At 38.8% G+C, this 21892-nt stretch overlaps 1 protein-coding gene across 1 annotated transcript in view; it reads left to right on the top strand.

Moving 5' to 3' along the window:
* The window catches only part of SPIRE1 (spire type actin nucleation factor 1), a 377419-nt gene that overhangs the window by 351463 nt on the left and 4064 nt on the right, over positions 1-21892 (top strand). Inside the window, exons 11-16 of the mRNA XM_023724819.1 lie at positions 2824-2914; positions 11258-11400; positions 18069-18206; positions 19189-19259; positions 19811-19838; positions 19935-20071. Coding sequence (XP_023580587.1) covers positions 2824-2914; positions 11258-11400; positions 18069-18206; positions 19189-19259; positions 19811-19838; positions 19935-20071 — 608 coding nt within the window. The remainder of the gene's footprint in view (positions 1-2823; positions 2915-11257; positions 11401-18068; positions 18207-19188; positions 19260-19810; positions 19839-19934; positions 20072-21892) is intronic.

The following is a 21892-nucleotide window of genomic DNA, read 5'->3' on the forward strand; positions in this document are numbered from 1 at the left end:
ATTATTGATCTTTTTCATCAGACTTTATTCTGACTGATTTTGTCCCTTATAGAGCCATTGTTTTTCCTGAGATACAATTTTGTTACAGAAATAAGTTGATAATATTTTCAGTATACAGAATTTTACAGTTAGGTTCCATTTATGAATAAAGAAACATGATCTGTTTCTCCTTTAACACTAATAAAGGTAATAATATGTAAATTAGACTTGTAAAAATGTTTCTAGGGAAGGTGGGCTGATGTATGCGTAATGGTTTCTGCTGTTTAAGTGAGGGTAGCACGTACCTCATCAGGTAATTATTTGGGAAGTACTGTTTAGCACTCCTTTCTTCTTTTCCTAAGAGATCTCTTGGCTTTTATTTCCTTTTGACCTTCCATAAGCAGAAGGCAATCATTCCAATTACTTGCCAGCTTTTCCTGGAGATTTATGTGATCTACAGTGTGTCTGGGATAAAAGCTGTGCTTACCTTGCTTGTTTGTTCATCATTGTGAGCCTCAAGAGGAGGAGGGCTCCTGTTGAAGCCTTCTTTGTATGAACTATGTAGCTTATACAGTGTGATGGTTAAGATTGTGTGCCAACTTGGCTAGGCCATGATTTTCAGTGTTTTGGCAGTCATGTGATTTTGTGGTCACTTACCTGTTGAGATCTGATATGTGATCACCCCCATGAGGGGATCTGCTGTGAGTAGCCAGTCAGTTGAAGGGGAGTTTCCTTGGGCGTGTGGCCTGCATCGAGGGTGGGTGGACGTTCTGGCAGGGCTCGAGGGCCTTTGCTTGTTCTGGATCTTGTAGCTGCCTCCTGTTTGACCTTTGGTTCTTGGGACTTGAGCTAGTGGCTTACCTGCGGTCTCACCTGCCGATCTTGGGATTCATCAATCTTCGCAGCCTGAGATCAAGAGCCCTGCTTTCCAGCCTGCCGATCTTGGAATTCATCGATCTTCGCAGCCTGCGAGCAAGAGCCCTGCTGTCCGACCTCCGATCTTGGGTTTGCCAGCCCTTGCGGCTACGTGAATCAGGAGAAGCCTCTATCCTGATCCACAGGCTTGGGACTGTTACAGCCTCTACAACCACGTGAGCCATTTATACGCTTTACTGGTTTTCCTTCCCTAGAGAACCCAGCCTAAGACACACAGCCTTTTTCTTCTCTTTCTCTTTGACTAGATCCTTGTTTGAAGCTGATGATTTCAGCAGCAAGTTTTAGGTGAGGCCAGTTTTTAGTTATTGGCTAATTCTTAAAGTCATCTGAGCTAAGTAGGCCATAGAGAATTTTCAGTGTTTATCTCACAGTCATGGATGAATATATTTACTTAATTTTCTTTCTTTTGTATTTAAAAAATATTTAGCACCATTCTATAGCTATTAGAGTAGAAATTACTTGTCTTCTAGTTAATGTGTTTGTCCTTTCACATAGTACATAGTAGACATTTCACAAATAATACCGTATTTCATTTTGGTATAGTCTTAAAACAAGTTAAGAAGGTTTCTCCTCACTGGTAAGAGGAGTTAAAATTTTATTTGGCCCAGTGAAAACATTTTGGATTCATATGACATTTCATGAAATGTTTATTTTCATGCATTCATTCAATAAATATTTGTTACTTGCCAAGTAACAGGTTTGGTACTAGGTATACAGCAAACAAGACAGACAAAGCAACTGCCCTCATGGGGCTTACAGTCTTACTTTTATAAATGTGCTAAATAGTCTCCTAATAATAATATTACCCCCCATTTATTGAGTTCTTATTGTGTGTCAGATAATGTACAGTCTGCCATCCATAGTCACCGTTTTTAACCAACCATGGATTGAAAATATTCAGGAAGAGAAAAAAGAAATTTCCAAAAATCAAAACGTGAATTTGTGGTGTGCCAAGCACTACACTGAATCCACACAAATGAAATGATGTGTAGGCATACTCTGCTGTAGCCTCTCACCATTTCACAGATCCTCAGTCTCTAGCACTTCTTGTTTGAGCAGTCTTCACCTCGCTTCTCATTCATTTACTGCTTGTGTCCACTCTGTTTCTGTGAAAAAACAACTCCTAAAAAGCAATTAAGTTGTCAAAGCAATCCCTCAAAGGCTAAAAGGGAGTGTAAAGTGCTGTCTCTCAACGAGAAAATAAAAATCTTAGATCTTTTGATAAGTGGCATGTTGCTTGCTGAAGAGAGTCGTAAGTAAGGTCGGTAAGAACAAATCGAGCATTCACACAATAAAGCAGAAAGAAGCTGAAATTCATGGAAGTGTTAGTGCAGCCCCTACAATGGCAAAAATGGTCTCTCTGGTTCATGATAAGGTGCTTGCAAAGACTGAGAAAACATTAAGTGTTAAGTATAAGTATTAACAACTATTTACATACTATTTATATTGTATTAGGTATTATAAGTAATCTAGAGCTGATTTAAAGTATACAGAAGGATGTGTGAGGATGTGCGTAGGTTATATGCAGGTACTACACCATTTTATATAAGGCACTTGAGTATTCCATCAGGATCTTGGAACCAATCCCCTATGGATACCGAGGGATGACTGTATTAAGCATTTTGAATACATTAGTGTTACTATATCTCTTCTTTTCTAAAGGAAGAAACTAAGATAATAAACTAGGTCCGTTTCGTTTCACTGTCATGAGGGGCAAAACCAGGACTCAGCCCAGCCTGTCTAATTGTAAACTGCTTTTAGTTTGTCTCCCACTGCCTTGACCCTTGGACATGATAATGTGTGGTGCCTCATGTTAAAATAAGTATTTAATAATAAAATGTCATTAATTAGTATGAGAACACTAATGTCTAGGAAATCTCTATATTTCTCTGCCCATACCTTTCTCAGGAAGAAACTGTCCACAAGTCAACCAGCAGCAGCAGTGTTTCCCCCTCCTTCCTTGAAGACCCCTTACTGGAAACCATGTCAGTAAAGAAGAGTAAGTATTCGTGGTACAAAGAGTCACAACCACTCTAAAATACACTGGACCTAGGATGAGGATAAGGATCCCAAAGTACCCTGTGATCATTTTATATGGAAACAACTAACCATGAAATTTCACTAGTCAGGAGCAGAAAGATTCAGTTTTTTTCCTAGGGTTGCATCATAAGATAGGGCTAAGCTGGTAACTGCGTGTCAGGTTCCTAACACGACATCAGTAAGATTTTTGTTTACAGATAATAGTTTCTAGTTGTAGGAAGTAAAGCAACTGTTTTATACACATACACATTTAGATTAATTATCACCTTGTCTGAATTTAAGCCAGAATCCCTAATCACATTTTTATTCATTCCCTCCCTACACACACACACACTTTCACATGTATGTGTAGATATTAAAAACAACTTTATAACTCTTCATGCAGTAGGATCTGACCGCAGATATCTAAGGTTAAATGATTTCTAAATGCTTTCCATAATATTTTTCATTTATAAGATAATCTTGAAGGATTAAAAATTAGATATTAGCCCTAATAAAAGGAAATGCATGGACAAGTATAGGGGCTAATAATAAGGTATTCATGCTTGATAATTCTAAATGTTTTGTCTTCATGTTTTTAATAAATATATAAAAGGTAATGATAAAATTATGTTAACAGAGCATATAAAATATAAAGATGTAATTAGTGATAACAACAAAAGAGGGAGAAAGGAATGATATAGATATATAATTTCTTATATGTTATTGCAGTTTGTACTAACTTACTGTAGAATATTATAAATATAGGGTCTTAAATGTAATATTCATAGTAACCACTAAGAAAATGTATAAAAAATATACACAAAAAAAGGAGAAGGGAACCAAAAAGGCTCACTACAATAAATCAACAACACACAAATGCAAGCAGTACTAAAGGACAAAAACAAACAAGGTGTAAGACACACACACAAAAAATAACAAAATTGCAAGAGTAAGTCACTTCTTTTCAGTAATTACAGCGAATGTAAATTGAAAAATACTCCAATCAAAAGACAGAGAGTAGCAGAATGGATAAAAAAAACATGATCCAACTGTATGCTATTTACAAGAGACACACTTTGAACCCAAGGACACAAATAGGTTGAAAGTGAAAGTAGTAAAAAAATATTCCATGCAAATAATAACCAAGAGAGCTGGGGTGACAATCTTAATATCAAACTAGACTTTCTCTCTCAGAAGAGATAAAGATGGACATTATATAGTGATAAAAGGGTCAATTAATCAAGATGTTTTAACAATCATAAATATATATGCACCCAACATTGGGGCACCTAAGTGTATAAAGCAAACACTAATAGAATTGAAGGAAGGTGTAGATAGTACTACAGTAATACTTGGAAACTTCAATGCACCACTTTCAATATTGAACAGAACATCTATAAAGAAGATCAGCAAGGAAACAGAGGACCTGAATGGCACTGTAAGTCAACTAGAACACTCCAACTAAATACAGCATAATATACATTCTACTCCAGTGCACATGAATCATTCTCTAGGACAGACCACATCTGAGGCCACAAAGCAAGTCTTGATAAATTTAAAAAGATTGAAAGTATTTTCTCTGACCACAACAGAGTGAAGCTAGAAATCAATACCAGGAAAAAAACTAGAAAATACACAAACATATGGAAATTAAAATACTATTAAATTACCATTGAGTCAAGGAAGAAATCACAAATTCCTTAGAGTCAAATGAAAATGAAAGCTACAACATACCAAAACTTACGGGATGTAACAGAGACAGTACACAGAGGGAAACGTATAGCAATAAATGCCTACATTAAAAAAAGAAGAAAGATGTCAAATCATCAGCCTCACTGGACAACTCCAGGAATTAGAAAGAGAAGAGCAAAATAAACCTAAACCTACCAGAAGAAAGGAAACAACAAAGATTAGAGCAGAAGTAAATAAAAACAGAAAAACAATAGAATCAATAAAACCAGAAGTTGGTTCTTTGAAAAGATCAATAAAATTGAAACTCCTTTAGCTAGACTGACAGAAGATGGAAAAAACCAAAATAAAAAATGAAGGAGGGGACATTGCAACTAACCCGATAGAAATTAAGAGAATTATGACAGAATATTTTGAACTACTGTTTGGCAGCAAACTGGATAACCGAGATGAAATGGACAAATTCTTAGAAGCATACAACCTACCCAAACTGACTCAAGAGGAAATAGAAAGTTCAACAGACCAGTAACAAGTGAAGAGATTGAATCAGTGATCAAAAACTTCCAACAAAAAAAAAGTCCTGGACCAGATGGCTTCGCTGGAGAATTCTACCAAACATTTAGAGAAGAATTGACACCAATACCGTTTAAACTCTTCCAGAAGATAGAGAAGGAAGGAATACTCCCTAATTTATTCTATGATGCAAACATAACCCTGATACCTAAACCAGACAAAGACACCACATAAAAAGAAAACTACAGGCCAGTATCTCTTATTAACATAGGTACAAAAGTTCTCAACAGAATATTAGCAAACAGAATCCAACGGCATAATTAAAAGGGTCATACACGATGACCAAGTGGGATTTATTCTAGGAATGCAGTTATGGCTCAACATTAGAAAATCAATCAACATAATACACCATATCAATAGAACAAAGGAAAAGAACCACCTGATCATTTCTTTGGATGCAGAAAAAGCATTTGATAAAATCCAACACCCTTTCTTGATGAAAATCCTAAAGAAGACTGGAACAGAAGGGAAATTCCTTCAGTATGATTCAGAGCATATATGAAAAGCCACCAGACAACATTACGCTTAACAGAGAAAAACAGAGCTTTCCCGTTGAATTCGGGAACAATACAAGGGTGCCAGCTCTCACCAGTTCTGTTCAACATTGCATTAGAAGTCCTAGCCCGAACAATAAGACAAGAAAAATAAAGGTATCCAGATTTGAAAAGAAGTAAAATTATCTCTATTCACAGATGATATATTCCTACATACAGAAAATTCCAAAGAGTCCACAAGAAAACTTCCAGAGCTAATAGAAGAATTTAGCAAAGTTGCAGGATGCAGGATCAACAAACAAAAATCAGTTGGGTTTGTATACACCAACAATGAGGAATCTTAAAGGGAGATTAGAGAAACAGTTCCATTTATAGTAGCATCTACGAGAATGAAATACCTAGGAATAAATCTAACCAAGGATGTGAAGGACTTATACAATGAAAACAAAATGCTGCTCAAAGAGATTGAAGATAGCTTAAATAAATGGAAAGATGCTCTATGTTCATGGATTAGATGACTTAATATTGTTAAGGTGTCAACACTACCCAAAACAATCTATAGATTCAATGCAATCCCAATCAAAACTCCAAGAGGCTTCTTTATAGAAATAGAAAAACCAGTCCTTAATTTTACATGGAAGAGCAAGAGGTCCTGAATAGCTAAAACAATGTTGAAAGAGAAGAACATAGTAGGAAGACTCACAGTTCCTGATTTTAAAATGTCCTATACAGCTACAGTAATCAAAACAGCCCGTTACTGGTATAACAATAGACACATAGACCAATGGATAGAATTGAAATGTTAGATACAAACCCCCTCATCTGTAGTCAGCTGATTTTTGACAAGGGAGCTGAGTCCATTCAATGAGGAAAGAAGTGTCTCTTCAATAAATGATGTTGGGAAAATTGGATTTCCAAATGCAGAAAAGCAAAACAGGATGCATGCCTCACACCATATGAAAAAACAAATTCAAAATGGATTAATGGCCTAAATGTGCCAACTAAAACCGTAAAGTTCTTAAAAGAACAAGCAGGGCAATGGTGTCAGGCCTTGCTTTCAACAATGGATTATCTAACATAGTGACAAAAGCACAGACAGCAAAAGACAAAATAAATAAATAGGACTTCGTAAAAATTAAAAACTTTTGTTCATCAAAAGACTACCAAAAAAGTGGAAAGACAAGCTACCGACTGGGAGAATATCTTCAGAAACCATATATCTGACAAGAACCTAATAACCAAAATATATAAATTATTCAACAGCTTAACAACAAAAAGACAACCCAATCATAAAATAGGCAGAGGACTTGAATAGACACTTCACCAAAGAGGACATTCAAAACGGCCACTCAATACATGAAAAGATGCTCAACATCATTAGCCATCAGAGTGTTGCAAATCAAAAACTCAGTGAGATATCATTTCACTCCCAGTAGGATAGCTAAGATTTAAAAAGAAAAAAAGAAAATAACAAATGTTGGTGAGGATGTGGGGAAATTGGAACCCTATCCATAGCTGTTGGGAATGCAGAATGGTACAGCCGGTGTGGAAAACAGTGTGGTGATGTGATGGTTAAGATTGTGTGTCAACTTGGCTGGGCCATGATTCTCAGGGTTTTAGCAGTCGTATAATGTTGTATCACTTCCCCGTTGAGATTTGATACATGATCACCCCCATGATGGGATCTGCTGTGAGTAGCCAGTCAGTTGAAGGGGAGTTTTCTTGGGCATGTGGCCTGCATTGAGTGTGGGCGGACTTTCAGGCAGGGCTTGGGGGCTTTTGCTCGTTCTGGATCCTGCAGCTGGCTCCTATTTGTCTTACCTCCGGTTTTTGGGACTTGAGCTAGCAGCTTATCTGCGGTCTTGCTTGCCAATCTTTGGATTTGTCAGTCTTCACAGCCTGTGAGCAAGAGCCCTGCTCTCCGACCTGCTGATCTTCGGTTTGCCATCCCCTGCAGCTACATGAATCAGAAGCCTCTATCCTGACCCACAGACTTGGAACATTACAGCCTCTACAACTGTGTGAGCCATTTCCTTGATATAAAAATATATATATACACACTTTACTGGTTTTGCTTCTCAAGAGAACCCAGCCTTTCCACTCCCAGGTATTCAGCCATAAGACTTGAAAGCAGAGACTCAAAAAGAGACTTGTACACCAGTGTTCATTGTAGCACTATTCACAATAGCCAAAAGGTAGAAACATCCTAAATGCTCATCAGCAGATGAATGGATAAATAAAATGTGGTACAATGGAATGCTGCTCAGCCAGTATGTGAAATGAAGTCTTGATACATGCTACAGTATGGATCCAGCTGGAAGACATTATGCCAAGTGAAATAAGTCAATCACAAAAGGACAAATACCGTATGATCTCACTTATATAAAAAGACAAGAAAAGGCAAATGTATAGAGAAGAAAGTTTATTAGTAGCTACTAGGGGCAGGAGGGAGGGGGCAATGGCGGGGTTAACAGTGATGGAAATATCACCTTGATTAAGGGTAGGGTTGCACAGCTGATTATTGTAATTGCTGTCAATAAGTTGTACACCTGTAAAAGGTTGAATTGGCAAAAGTTGTGTGATAAATATATTTACAACAGCGACCAAAAAATAAAAAAAGAGTAGCTGCTGAGGCTGCCCATGTACAGCCAAAAACCTCATGGAATTTGGTTCCTTTGTTTGGAGTTTTAGGTTCATGGTTTCATGGGACATCCCAGTTAACTGGCCTAATAAGATGTTTAGTGCTTCTGCTACCTAGTTTGTTGTGTAGTGTCTTGGGTCTTAAAAGCTTGCAAGCAGCCATTCAAGGCACAACAATTGGTATCTATTCACCTGGAGCAACAGAGGAAGAAGGGCAGTCAGGAATAGGAGGAGGATATGGAATGTGTGGCTAATTGCCTCCATGAACAACTGCCTCCTTTGCAATGAGACTGGAAGAACTGGATGGTGCCCAGCTACTATTACTAAACATTTTGATCAAAGATTTCATAGAAGAATCCTGATCAAAAGGGGGTGGGAGGAATGTAGAACAGAATTTCAAATTCTCATAGTCTCCAGACTTCTTGGAGCCATTGAGGGTGAATGAACCCCTGAAACTATTGCCCTGAGATAATCTTCAAACCTTAAACCAAAAAATATTCCCTACAGTCATCTTAAAACCAAACAGTAGTTTAGCTTAACTAGGAAGAAGATCTGCCTTGAGCTTTATGCTCTTTTAAGAACTGTCTATAAGGGATCAAATTGACAACAGCAACTCGAAAGATTTGATAAGAATCTCAGGTTCAGTGAGTTTATGTTAATGAGGGAGGAACAGCTCAGAAGAGGAGGGTGAGAATGGTTGCACAACTTGAAGAATGTAAGCAGTGTCACTAAATTGTACACATAGAAACTGTTTTAAAACAAAAAATGTTGACAGATTGTGATAAATGTAACTAATGTCACTCAACAATTTGTGTGAAATTTTCAAGTGGGAACCTGACTTGCTGGGTAAACTTTCACCAAAAACTGAATAAAATACGTATTTTTTAAAATTCTATATTAAGATTTTCTTAGAACATCTATTTGATTTCCCATAAACACAGAGGTTTTAACAGTTAAAATTATTACAATAGTATTTTGATTTACTTAAACAGATTATATCAAAAACAATAGGAGCTGACCTTGGTTATTATCTGTAGTTGGTATTTGGCCATGCCCATTAAATATTATAGAGACCCAGTTACATCAGTAGTGGATTTCTGTGTGTTTTCTCAACTGGAAATTATGTTCTTTGTTTTCCTTCAGTGATTCCTGTTAGTGGTACAGTACAAATAAATGGATCATATTTAACTTTGTGTTGACTTTCACTTCCCTATACCCACTACATCAAGCAGCCTTACTTTGCAGATCTCATAGGCGGAAGTAGTGAAACTCTGGCAGCATAATTTTTTCTCGTGTTCTCCTAATGTTTTCAAAATGTGAATCCAGAACACTTCAGACCCTAAAACATTCTCTTTTTAAACGCTGTCCCAAAATAAAACTAAGCAGAGGAAACGATGGTACAGTATTAATATCAAAGCTGAACTTTTTTTAATTATTTGTAAAAATGGCATGGCAGGCATCGGGCTTCCTCATCTAACTTCATAAGAGGGGAGGAGAATTATTATCAACATCAACAGCCCAAGGCTGATTCCTATGAAGCAGAGGTCAAACATACCTCTTCTATCCAAACTTTTTACTAATTTTGACACCAGCCATCCCCCCAACGGCACTGTCTACTTCTCTCTGGGTTCGATAATTTGTTGCAGTGGCCACACAACTCACAGACAACACGATTATGGGGTTTATTAGGGAAGTTTAACAGGTTACAATTCAGGATCAGTGACAACTCGATACAGTTCTTCAGTCAGGACAGGCTCTTCTCAGCCATGTCCACAGGCAGGTCTCTCTCTGGCCCTTGGCCCCTCGGCCTGGCCTCTGCCCTGAAAATGTTGCAAGTATGACAAAGCTCTTTAGCTCTGCCAATAAGTGCCCAGAGGTACCCCACTCTGCCAGTAAGCCTCAATCCGAAGGCACTCAGCTATCTCACCCTGAGGGTTGGCAAGCCTCCTGCCCAAAGGCACTTAGCTTTCTCCCTCTGGCTCCTGCCAGTCTCCTAGTTCTGCTGCCATCATTTCTCTGCCACTGCTTCTCGCCGTCTCTCGCTGTCTTCAGTGTTTACAACTCTCTTTCTCTGTCTCTTGGGTCTAGGAGGTTCTCAGTGCAGGGATCCCGGGTCCAAAGGATATGTTCTACTCCTAGCTTTTCTTTCTTGCTTGTAGTGAGGTCTCCCCTTCCCACCCCTGGGATAGCACATTTTAAGCTTAGTGGAATGGCAAAACTGACCAATCCCCTCATTAGGGTTCCATACACCTTATTTGTATAGTCCCACCCCCACAATGGTGCCATGCACCTTATTTGTATTATTAGCAAGCTGTCCAATCCCCTTGGTGAGCCACAAGTACCTTATTTGCATAGTTCCACTCAGTCTTTTGGTGAGAGTTACAAGACAATGGCTAAAAAGGCGATGTAAAAGTTCCCATTGCACCACATTAAATAGAGGTTGATTTAAACCTAAGGACAAAGATACACTTGAGAAATTTTAGGGTGATTTGGTTTTTTTGGCCACACAGAATACATATTATTATTTTTTTTTTTTTAAAATGCCTGAGACTCTTTCATTGCAAAATTCTATGGAAAGTAACATGAGGGCATTTACATGTACAAATCTGAGACTATGCTTACACATTGTTTTTATGTTTGAATTTGAATGAATATTAAAAATACTGAATATTTTTTCTTTTTCCTTGCTATTTCTATAGCAATTTTATCTGAAAAGATTCTTCTATAACAATCCTAAAAACCTCCCCCCTAAGGACTACCATCAGAGTATACGGACTACCATCAGAGTATACTCCTCCAATGAAGCAAACACTTCACCTTTAAATGCAGTGTTAGTCACAAATAATGAAGGCTTTTCTGTTAGTACATTTAAAATCTTTTAAGATTTTTGTTTTGTAAGAGACTTCATTTGGTTAAATCTGTAGAGCCTCCAAAATTCTTGCCCATATCCTCAACACCCCAGCCAGAGAGACGGCAGCCACCCCAGAGACGCCATTCCATTGAAAAGGAAACGCCTACTAATGTAAGACAGTTCCTGCCGCCGTCCAGGCAGAGTTCTCGGTCTCTGGTGAGTAACCCAAAGGCTCAGTGTGCTGTCTGAAGGGTCGGTTGGAAGGCCCAGAATCATTAACTTCGTTGAGAAGATGATAAGGAGAAAAATACTTCCAAAGTTTAGAATGAACTTTAAATAAACTTATTTATTTTTAATAGCTAAACAAACCTTAATAGTAACCTAAATGAAACTTGGCCATCCTTTGTTCATTTTGAGTACTTTTTTTTCCCTTCAGAAGACTTATCAGTGGTTGACAGTATGAATTGCTATTAAAGAAATGCTTTCTTCCTTTCAAGGAGTATTCATCCATTTAAAAAATATTAAATCCTAATTTAAAAAGAAAAAAAAACTCTTAGTAGGGTCTAACTACAGCAGACTGTTTTATTGAGGCAGAATAAGGGGGCAGAATTTTGATCCATCAGGTGCCATTGTACATTGTTTTCACATATGCTTTGTGATACTGGGGGCCAGACCTGACGTGTGGACTAGTTAACAGTTTTTGCTGTCTTCCGGGAGACTTCTAGGTTTGTTTTGTTGTTGTTGTTAGGTGCCGTCGAGTCAGCTCTGACTCATGGCGACCTTATGTATAACATAACAAAACATTGCCTGTCCTGTACCATCCTTAAAATAGTTGCTATGTTTGAGCCCATTGTTGCAGCTACTGTGTCTATCCATCTCACTGAGGGTCTTACTCTTTTTCATTGATTGTCTCCCCAAGTTTTTTAGTGGCTCATGTTTCTCAGGACAGTGGAACACAGTACACTAGGACCCTGCCAGGAAGAACTCAATAGACCCACGAGTCAAAGGAGGTCTGCAAAGATTCTTCTGTAGTCCCACTGGGCTTTAGCAATATTTGCAGGCAAGATGCAAGGCTGAAATCAATTAAATATACCCACAGTCTAATATCTGATGCTTTTTTTTTTTCAGATACTCATGAATAAAAAAACACTGGAATGTATTTAATCTATTTGTTTTAGGCTGTTATGAATCATCAAGGGTTTCAATGAAGCAACAACAGATGTCCCTCTCTCACCCTGGGAGAAAAAGAAGACAAAGTAAAAGGAGATAGTATGGTTATTATGAAGAGATTGAGTTTGAACAGAGCTTATAATTTTGAAATTTGGTAAATCATTCCTGTTCCCAAACAGTACGATTAAAGAACTAATGATTTTATGGCCATTCCTGGTAGTAGTTCTGTAAGTCCTAAATAATCACTGAAACACTGCCATTTGTTGAAATACAGCCTTGTTCATGATTTACCAGCAGAAGAGCAGAACTCTGACCAAACAGGTTCAAACTAAAATCCAAAACCTTTGTTAGTATGAATAAGTTGTTGCTTTAGCAAAATATGCTGTTATTGTCACAGCTTAAAATACATAAGAGGAAACTCCTTTGTAATTTTTTTTCCTAAGTCCAATAGTTAGAATGTTCTTCTTTTAACCAGGTTTTCCTAGAAGCCAGTCTGTCAGTCAGTTACATACCTGGGCTTTGTGATTCTATAACATCACTATTGAGGTTAGACCTAAACTAAATTGAAAATATTATTAATGTAAAGGAATTACCACATCAACCACCAAAGTAGTTTCAACTAATTATAGTCAAAAATTATGCCAAGAAAGGCTATCAGCCCACATCCAAGGCCCGTGGTGAAGCTGAACTCTGAGTATGTACTTGATCAGACTGGAAGTTGTTTGCTCTGGGAAGGAGAGCAAGATAAAACCCATTGGCTGGCACCAAGTGGGTTCTAAGTGAAAAGGCCAGAGTGAGCCCCTCTGGGTGGCACTGTGAGATGCTTAGGTTTAAATGTCGACCTGGGGCATGTTGCTCACACAAAACTACGGCTCCCTCCAAGTGCCTCTGGCACTGAGACAGACCAGATTTCAGGTCAAAGGAATAAATTTTATTGCTAGTAGTTTGTCTTGGGCAATCCATAAAATCACACAGTGCCCTCTAACTTGGTAAGTATTATTTTAAAAGTGTGATAACAAAAATTTTAGCTGCATTTTAGAACACATGGAATCATTTAATAAAGCCCTCAACTGAAAATGGCAGAAATGCTTTTGTTATTAATCTTTACTTTTATTATATCTCCCTCCCTTTCCTTAGATGTTTAAGATGTAGTTTTTTCACCATTTGGTCAAATGATTGATGGTGGTTGCCCTTCCAGGTGCAAGGCGACTTGTCTGTAAGCACCTTCCCCATGGCAGGAGCCAGCCAGCTCCTGGTGTCCACTCCTAAATTTACGTTTTTGCCATGTGAACTATGGGACTCTATCGGAACGACTTCCTGGTTGGATTACTGACTGAGTGTAGGCGTTGGCATGGACACCCATATGGAATCTCCCATTAATGTTCTCCATGGTGTTTTTGTTCTGTATTATTTTTCTTTCATGATCAAGAATCGCTGTTTGTCGGTCATTCATTTTCAGCATTTTCTCCTTTTCTTTTTCCCCTGCCATTTTCTTTTTTCCTTATCTGTTGTTCAGGTTCCTGGGATAACCAGTATATGGCCAAGGACGCCTTTCCGACCACTTTTTTCTACCATACAAACAGCTTCTCTGCTCAGCTCTCATCCTTTTGAAGCAGCCATGTTTGGGGTAGCAGGGGCTATGTATTATCTGTGTGAGAGAGCTTTTACCAGCAGGTGGAAATCCTCAAAGGTTGGCCTTTTTCTGCTGGTTCTGGGGATTATTTTACTCTCTCTATCTCTTTGACAGTGTCACCTCAGCTATAGCACTCTGCAAGAATTAACAGCTTAGACGGACACTTTGCTTCTGATGGTTGATTCCAATCTTTTGCAGGATGAGTAGATCACACCATTATCTCAGTTGAGAGGGAATAACTTTGTAAGGACAACATACTCAAAATGCAGCATCAGATGAGAGGAGCCTAGTTGTACAGTGTTCTGAAGGACCACCACCTCCTGGCTTCGTGCCTCCGTCCCAGGGCCTTTCCCCCTACCACAGGTGCATTTGCCCCCTCCCCAAGCCAGGTAGCCATGACAGACACCACCTGCCCATTACCCATTTCTGGCAACCCAGACCACCATCTTTGGGAGGCTTTGTGCCCATAGGATGGGCCTACCCTGGGTTTGGGGAAATTTTCACTTCCCCAGCACTTTTCATAAAGCTGTGTTGGGATGGTCAGGGCATTATATGGTTTTTATCACAACCCACTTCTCTGGAGAGAGAAGTAATGAGTTTTTATTGATGTGGTTATAGCTTCTACATTTAATTATTGTTTCTGAGGGTTTTACACAGGGTAATTTTACTATTATTTGAAACTTCATATTTTTAAAGAGTGTAATAATTTCCAAACTCCAGTGAAATAATGAAAGCCCTTGGACCATACCACAGTTGCTTTGGCCCATCTGTGACAGGTGCTACAGGCATTTGTTACAGTGGCCCCGTTGGTTCGCCTAATGCAGGGTCCTGGCTCTCCAGGGTCCTTGCTTTATTATACATGTCCCTGACAGTGAGCTGCCAGCTGGTTTCTTGGTTAGTCTTTGTTGACAGTCTTGCTTTAGAGAGGAGACTCCAAATGTAAATAAGACACAACGGATTCCTTTCACTGTTTGTCAAGAAATGCAGGGTAAATCTCTGTTCCTCCCATTTTAGATCCAGCCGCCTGGGCAGCCCTGGCCAGCTGCACGGATGACTTCTTAACTCCTGTCACTCCTCCCTGAACAGAGACTTTGCACACCAAGTCCACATGTTACTTTAGGCAAAGAAACGATTCACTCTGAGTTTTAAAGTTGAAGAAAGAGAAGAGTAATTAAACTTAATAGTTGCTATTTTTAAATAATTTTCAAATATCTGCTACTTATTTATGAAGTTGCCAATCAAGAACACTATATAAAGCATGACTATTCCCATCTCTCTGTGGCTCCGTGACTGAACTTTGCATTGTGCTCTAGAGTCTCTGTGAGCCACCTAACTGGCCCGTTCTGAATGGACAGCTATAACCAGATCGTTGTACAGAAACTCAGCAGTTGTAGTGCTGTACATAAAAGTAAGCTCTAAAGGCACATTTGCTCCTAGAGCAAATTGTAATCTTTATTCTCTTTAAGATGCAGTTTCCCTTTCCTAAATTTGGGAGAGCAAGGGGAAGGAGTTGTGCTGAGAGAGCCCTGAGCCCACGTGTCCAGCCTAGCCACCCAGGCAGCTTCAGGCTTCCTGACTGGGACGGGGTTCCCACACATGGTTACAACCCTAAGTGCTCAGCACATTTGGAGCATTAGTATCAGCAAGATATGTTAAAGTTTAATTTGGCTTTGGAATGTTGAATTAGGGTGGTGTTTTGTTGTTTTTTTTGGTTGTTGTTTTTTTGGTCAGTTAAAAAAATTACAACTGTTCTAGAAACTATTTGTCATTTTCTTTCATGTTGCATTAAAGTTTTGTTGTCCTTAGGAAAGCTCCAGAATTAAAACATTAGCATTTGACCTGATGAAAAAATTATTTTAGTAATGAGTACAGGGCAGACTAGAACTATCCCATAGGGTTTCCGAGGAACGGCTAGTGGATTAGAACTGCCGACCTTTTGGTTAGCAGCCATAGCTCTTAACCACTGTGCCACCAGGTCTCCAGTAATGGGTAGTCTGTTTATTAAAAAAAAGGCAAGCAAGAAATTTTTTAAAGATACATAATTTCTTATTATCTTCTATAAAGTACTGAACTTGCATATGGTTTAAAGCAGCGAGTTGAAAGTATGCTTGACTAGGCCTTTTTTGACTTAGGAATGAAATGAGGAAAGTACAAACTGTCAGGTTTATTAAGTGTGCTAATATATCTTTGCAAATAAGGAATGACCAGTCTACCTGAAATGTTTACCAGCCCAGTTTTAAAGTAAATTAAGTTAGTACTATTTGCTGTCTTCCTAGCATGTACGACAGCAGATCTCAAGTTGTGATTACATGGTTGTTTGCTAAAACGAATACATTATTTTGTTGGAACTTAACAATTTTGTCATATAATCAGCCCTCACTCAGAAAACATGCCACAGTCGTATTCATCAGGGCTTACTAGACTGATAGGAGGAAAACGCTTTCTTAGGAAGTGCGTTAAAGGCTGAGGAATGCTACTATTCGGCTGTGTTTGGCGCACAGCTCTTCTTTAGGACAGTTTTAATAACCTAACCTTCAAAAAGGCAGTTTCTTTGTTCCCACTTAACACTGCTGTCTTTTCTCAGGGTGGAGCAAAGCCGAGTAGATATTGAACATGTCAATTTAATCCTGTTGTCTTTGAAAGCTTTTCCCATTGAAAAAGGAAACTGTGATGGGTGGGCTTAGCTTTAGTTTTAAATATTTTGCACATCTCAGAACAAATAAGAAAGATGTAGTCTTTCTAGACAAACCATCCTCCCTGCCCTCCAAATACTAAGCTCCCCATGTTAAAAATTCAGTTGTAGGACTTTTTTTCCAAAACATTTTTAGCAGATTTCATCTTTGTTTAGTTAGCTTGAACAGAGATAATTTTGCATTGATTTTTAGTAAGAAGCAGTAGTTATTCAAACTATCTTTTTCAGTAAATGCTAATGTTTGTCCAGTTTGTACCATAGATCTGTTTTTACTTTTCTCTGACTGAAAGACAGAACTGAATGCTAGAACTCTGGAATCGGACTGCATTCACAGTCCTGGCCTTTCTCTTTTAGCATGTTTGATGTCTAGAAGCCTTGAGCAGTGCTCCTGTGAGTGGGCGTGGATTACCACGTGTTTTTGTGGAGAACATTGGGCCTCGGTGTCCGACACCACAACAGCCCTTGTGAGGCAGGGCATGGTGGGAATGCACAGGCTGGTTCTGTCTTTCTGAGATCTACCCAATCAAACGCAGGCCGAGGAGAGAGCAGATGGTGGGAGCTCTTTATTCAGTGGGATCAGTTACATCAGCACCCTCCTCAGCTGTTTTTAGGGAAGCCATTAGCATGAGACCACTAACATGAATATTTACTATTAAATTCTCCTGAGCCTCTCCACATCTTTCCAATGCTGACTGTGCACTCAGCAGTTGTTTAAAAATAATAACAGAAATCTGGATAACTGGGGGCAGCCTGTATAATTTGCCTTTGGATGTGAACTACAATAAGTTACTGTTCAAATTCTACCCACACCTTTAGGATTTTTCAAGATGTGCTGATGTAACTGACCACTAAAAAATGCTTCTCAGTGTAAATTACTAACCATCTTCTTTTGGCTATTCTGGGTACCACAAACCATTTTTTAAAACAGTACCCATCTTGTGGATCTACTATTTATCTATCAGCATCTAGTATACAACAAACACTAAGTAATGTCTTTGCGTAATCATAGGATAAGACTAATATAAAATTGTTTAGAACTTTTTTTTTTCCCCACAATTTCAGTGTGTAAATATATAGTCCATTCAACAAAATAAAGTTACTGGAGGCGAAGTATCTGAACAAATGTAGGAAACTTTTATTTACTGGAAATTTTGAGAGGCTACAATTATTTCACAGGTTGCCGAAAGTTTTCGGCTCTCTGTTGTCTTAATATAGTTAAAAAAAAAATTATGTGGTAACCCAGAGTGAGCCAGTTCTGGTCCAGATTTTATCGGGAAACCTCTTTTCTTCTCTGAAGCTACTAACCAGATGTCTGATCTGAAGGGACATTTTTTTTAGTGCCAGGACAGGGGATGGGGGTTCCTGTTCATATGGAATCTTGACTTACAGGAGGAATTCTGCTACCCAGTGGAATGCCTCGCTCTGACCGTGGAGGAAGTGATGCATATCCGCCAGGTCCTGGTGAAGGCCGAGCTGGAGAAGTACCAGCAGTATAAGGATGTCTACACTGCCCTGAAAAAGGGGAAGGTATGGCTATTTAAGTTGACTGATCAGAAGAGTTAGAATGGTCAGTCACTAGCATGTCCTCTCAGAGAGCTGCATGTTAGCCAGATAGTATGGGATTTTCAGGGGGTTTTAGGAGGCAAGATGTTTTTGAGTAGACAGTCCCTGTTTCTGCCTTGCTCACAAGAGGGAGTATTTTTGTTCCCAACCTAGAAATCAGAAATCTGTGGAAGGTTTAAAAACAAGCATAATAAATAATGGTATGCCTTCATAAAGCCATATCTGCGTGTAGTCATTATGCTTTGAAAGGATCCGTAAAGAAAATGTCTGAGAAACAGGTAGACTTTTTCACAGCCTTCTTCAGATTGCTTCTAGGATGGTGAGACACTTGAGATCTGGGGCCTTTTGCTACCTTTGAGTAGCTGTTAATATTTACATCCCCAGAAAGCTGGAGACAGGTGTCAGCAAGGCACTTCTTCACAGCCTTCTTCAGATTGCTTCTAGGATGGTGAGACACTTGAGATCTGGGGCCTTTCGCTACCTTTGAGTAGCTGTCAATATTTACATCCCCAGAAAGCTGGAGACAGGTGTCAGCAAGGCACTTCTTCATTACCAGTTGTTGCTGTTGTTAGGTGCCATCAAGTCAGTCTGGACTCACGTGACAGAGTCGAACTGCCCCTTAGGGTTTTCTGGGCTATAATCTTTATGGGAGCAGATTGCCACGCCTTTCTCCCGCAGAGCTGCTGAGTGGGTTCGAACCGCCAGCCTCTCGGTTAGCAGCTGAGCGCTTAACCACTTCTACTACCTTTTAAAGTAGAATTACAATTATGCACAGAGCTAAAATATAATTATTATAGAGCCAAACATAAAAACTGACTTTGTCAATTTTCTTCCTCCTTCTATCTACTAAATTTCCCCAATATGTAAATTTAAAGTGTATTCACACGTAAGTTAGGAAATTAACTGTCAGTGATTTTCTTTTCCCTTTTAAATTTGTATGTTTTAGCTCTGCTTTTGTTGCCGAACCAGGAGATTTTCCTTCTTCACCTGGTCTTATACCTGTCAGTTCTGTAAGAGGTAAGTTATTTTGTAATTGATGGCAAGACAGATTTAGTAATTATGAAAGAAATAGCAGTTGCTTTAATTTTTTCATCATTTTTCTACACTGGAGTAATATTAGAAATGACTCATTCTGTTATGTTACATTGTCCTATCTTTGTGGGCTAGAAATACTAACTTCTTCAAAAGAGGGCACCAAACAATTATTTGGTATTTAACCTGGAAAATGTTTCTCTGTGAGTTCTTTCTTTTATATAAGCAAGATTAATTATAATAATATGTCATTTTGAACAGAAAAAAAATAGCTGGAATTGTTGTGATCCCTGGATAAACAAATAGGAAAATTCCAAACAGGTGTCCTTTCACAGGAATCAATGTAGCAGTGCAGTTTTATAGGTCGTCTGTCTTGTGGGCAATCCCCAGCTGTAGCACTTGTCACATTCTGTAGAAGGAGCCAGAGAAGGTTTGTGCTTTGTTGTGGAATTCACAGCACGCGAGCGGTGGTGTTTCTAGTTCCCCAGTCACATCTGTGGCGTCATGCCGAGTAACACTTTTGATTTTGTGTGCAGGCCGGTGTGCTCACAGTGCTGCAAAAAGGTAAGATAAGCTTGGCTCAGTTATAGCTCAGTTAATTTCAGTGGTTCTGCATCTTTAACAGTACTGCTTATTCTCAGTTTTATTTTGGAATAATAGATGCGGCTGCCATCCAAGCCATACTCCACTCTTCCTATCTTTTCTTTGGGACCTTCTGCCTCGCAAAGAGGAGAAAGCTTTATGAAGCCAGAAAAACCCTCCACCAGCCACCATCGGCCACTTCGGAGCCTTGCCAGGTGAGCATCCCAATTAAAGGACCCCATTCCTTTTGAAGACTGTGGCGAGGGGTTAGGTTTTTGGTTAGAGAGGGTTTGGTTGGTTGGTTGGTTTTAATATAGTCGGTTGTGACTTGTAAAAAACTCTCCAAAACATACCCAAAGGTGATTTGTCAAAGGACAATGGCTATTTGAAGGATACATTAATCTCATAGTATAACTATATTTTTTTCTACTTTAGAAATAACTACTTTATTGTGTCCTTTAAAGCCATCTTTAAATTAGACCTTATTTTCAGTGGAGTTGAAAAATTACACATTATAGCCTAACCTTTCTTTCCTCCTTCTCTAAGTTTGACCTGTTTAATTCTGTGCTTACCGTGCTCTGCAGTAGCTTTGACTTACTATTATAAAGGCAGAAATAAAGCTTTATGCCAAGAGCTGGCAATTTAAAACGAAAAAAAATTGCCTGAATCTCATTCCCTTTTCCCTTAATCCACGGTAGGGTTGGTATTGGTCCTTAGGCGAGGTGGGAGAGGGTCAGACCCACTCTGCTACAGGCTGCCAGGCGGGACGCTTCTCACTAGCTGCTCGTCCCGAGCACTGGTGGGTGTCGCTGCTCCTGTACTTGACAGCTCTGTGGACAGGCCAGCAAGTCACGTGTGCCCCAGAATACTGCCCACATGCTCAGCTGTCTGCTTTGCGATGCCGCTGCTCCATGACATCCTTTGGTTGTGAATTGTCACCAGGGGCTTGCGGCAGTCCACAGGATATACTCTCTTTTTCCCTGTGTGCCTGCGCCCATGTGGATGACTGTTTTCGTCTGTTACGTATTACCAGCTACATTCCTGTTTGCTATAATTAAGATGGTAGATGAATAGATGATTCCTACTTTTCTCAAAAAATTGCCAAAAACGTTTATTACGATGTTGTCATAGTTAACTCTGGCTATCTGGAATTCAAATAATCAACCACCCAAATATAGGGAACTGTTGGGAAGCAGAGGTATATTTGACAAATAGATGAATGACAAGAAAGCTAGTCAAAAGATATGTTTTCAGGAGGTGTCATAGGATGAAGACAAAATTACTTCAGTTTCCTATAGTCTGACCTGCCAGCTATGTTATCTAATAATATTCATTGATCTTGACACTGGGTCCCTGGATCACTAAAGAGAGAACTTGAGTACCTTCTGAGTCATCAATAGAACGTTAACAACATGTACTTCATTTTAGTTGCTAAAATTCACAATCTGTACGTTTGTGTGTGTGTATATATATGTATGTATATGTATATACATATATATGTATGTATGTTTATATGTGTGTATAGTAATATACATAATGTAATAGTGTGTATATACCATTTTCCAAAAATTCTAGAAGGAACAAGAGTTTGCAGTATTATTATTTCTTAATAAAACATTTTCTGGTTGTTGTTGTTTTTAATATTTCCAAACCTTGTCTCCAACAAATTCTTTTTGAGAAGAACATAATTACGATATTTTTACACAAATAATGGCTGCCTTCTGCGTTTGTTTGCTGACCGCAGGGGACCCACCCTCACAAGCACTGCCATGCCAATCCTCTTCCACATGTTGCTGTAAAAAAAAAAATTAACATAGCGCTCTTAGAAAAATACCTCTTGGGGGAAAGGGTGCAGCCGGGAAACAAACACAGAAGTTGCATATTATTTGTGTACAGATTCGATAAATCATTCTCATCCATTCCATAATGTTTTGGCAACAAATTTTCTTTTTTTACATATGCTATTAGTATTGCAGTGGAACTGTAAGTGATGATACTAGGTGGTTTTGTGTTTTGTTTTGTTTTTTTTTTTTTCA

The sequence above is a fragment of the Trichechus manatus genome, unplaced genomic scaffold, assembly GCF_000243295.1.
Source record: "Trichechus manatus latirostris isolate Lorelei unplaced genomic scaffold, TriManLat1.0 scaffold00262, whole genome shotgun sequence".
Taxonomy (NCBI): domain Eukaryota; kingdom Metazoa; phylum Chordata; class Mammalia; order Sirenia; family Trichechidae; genus Trichechus; species Trichechus manatus.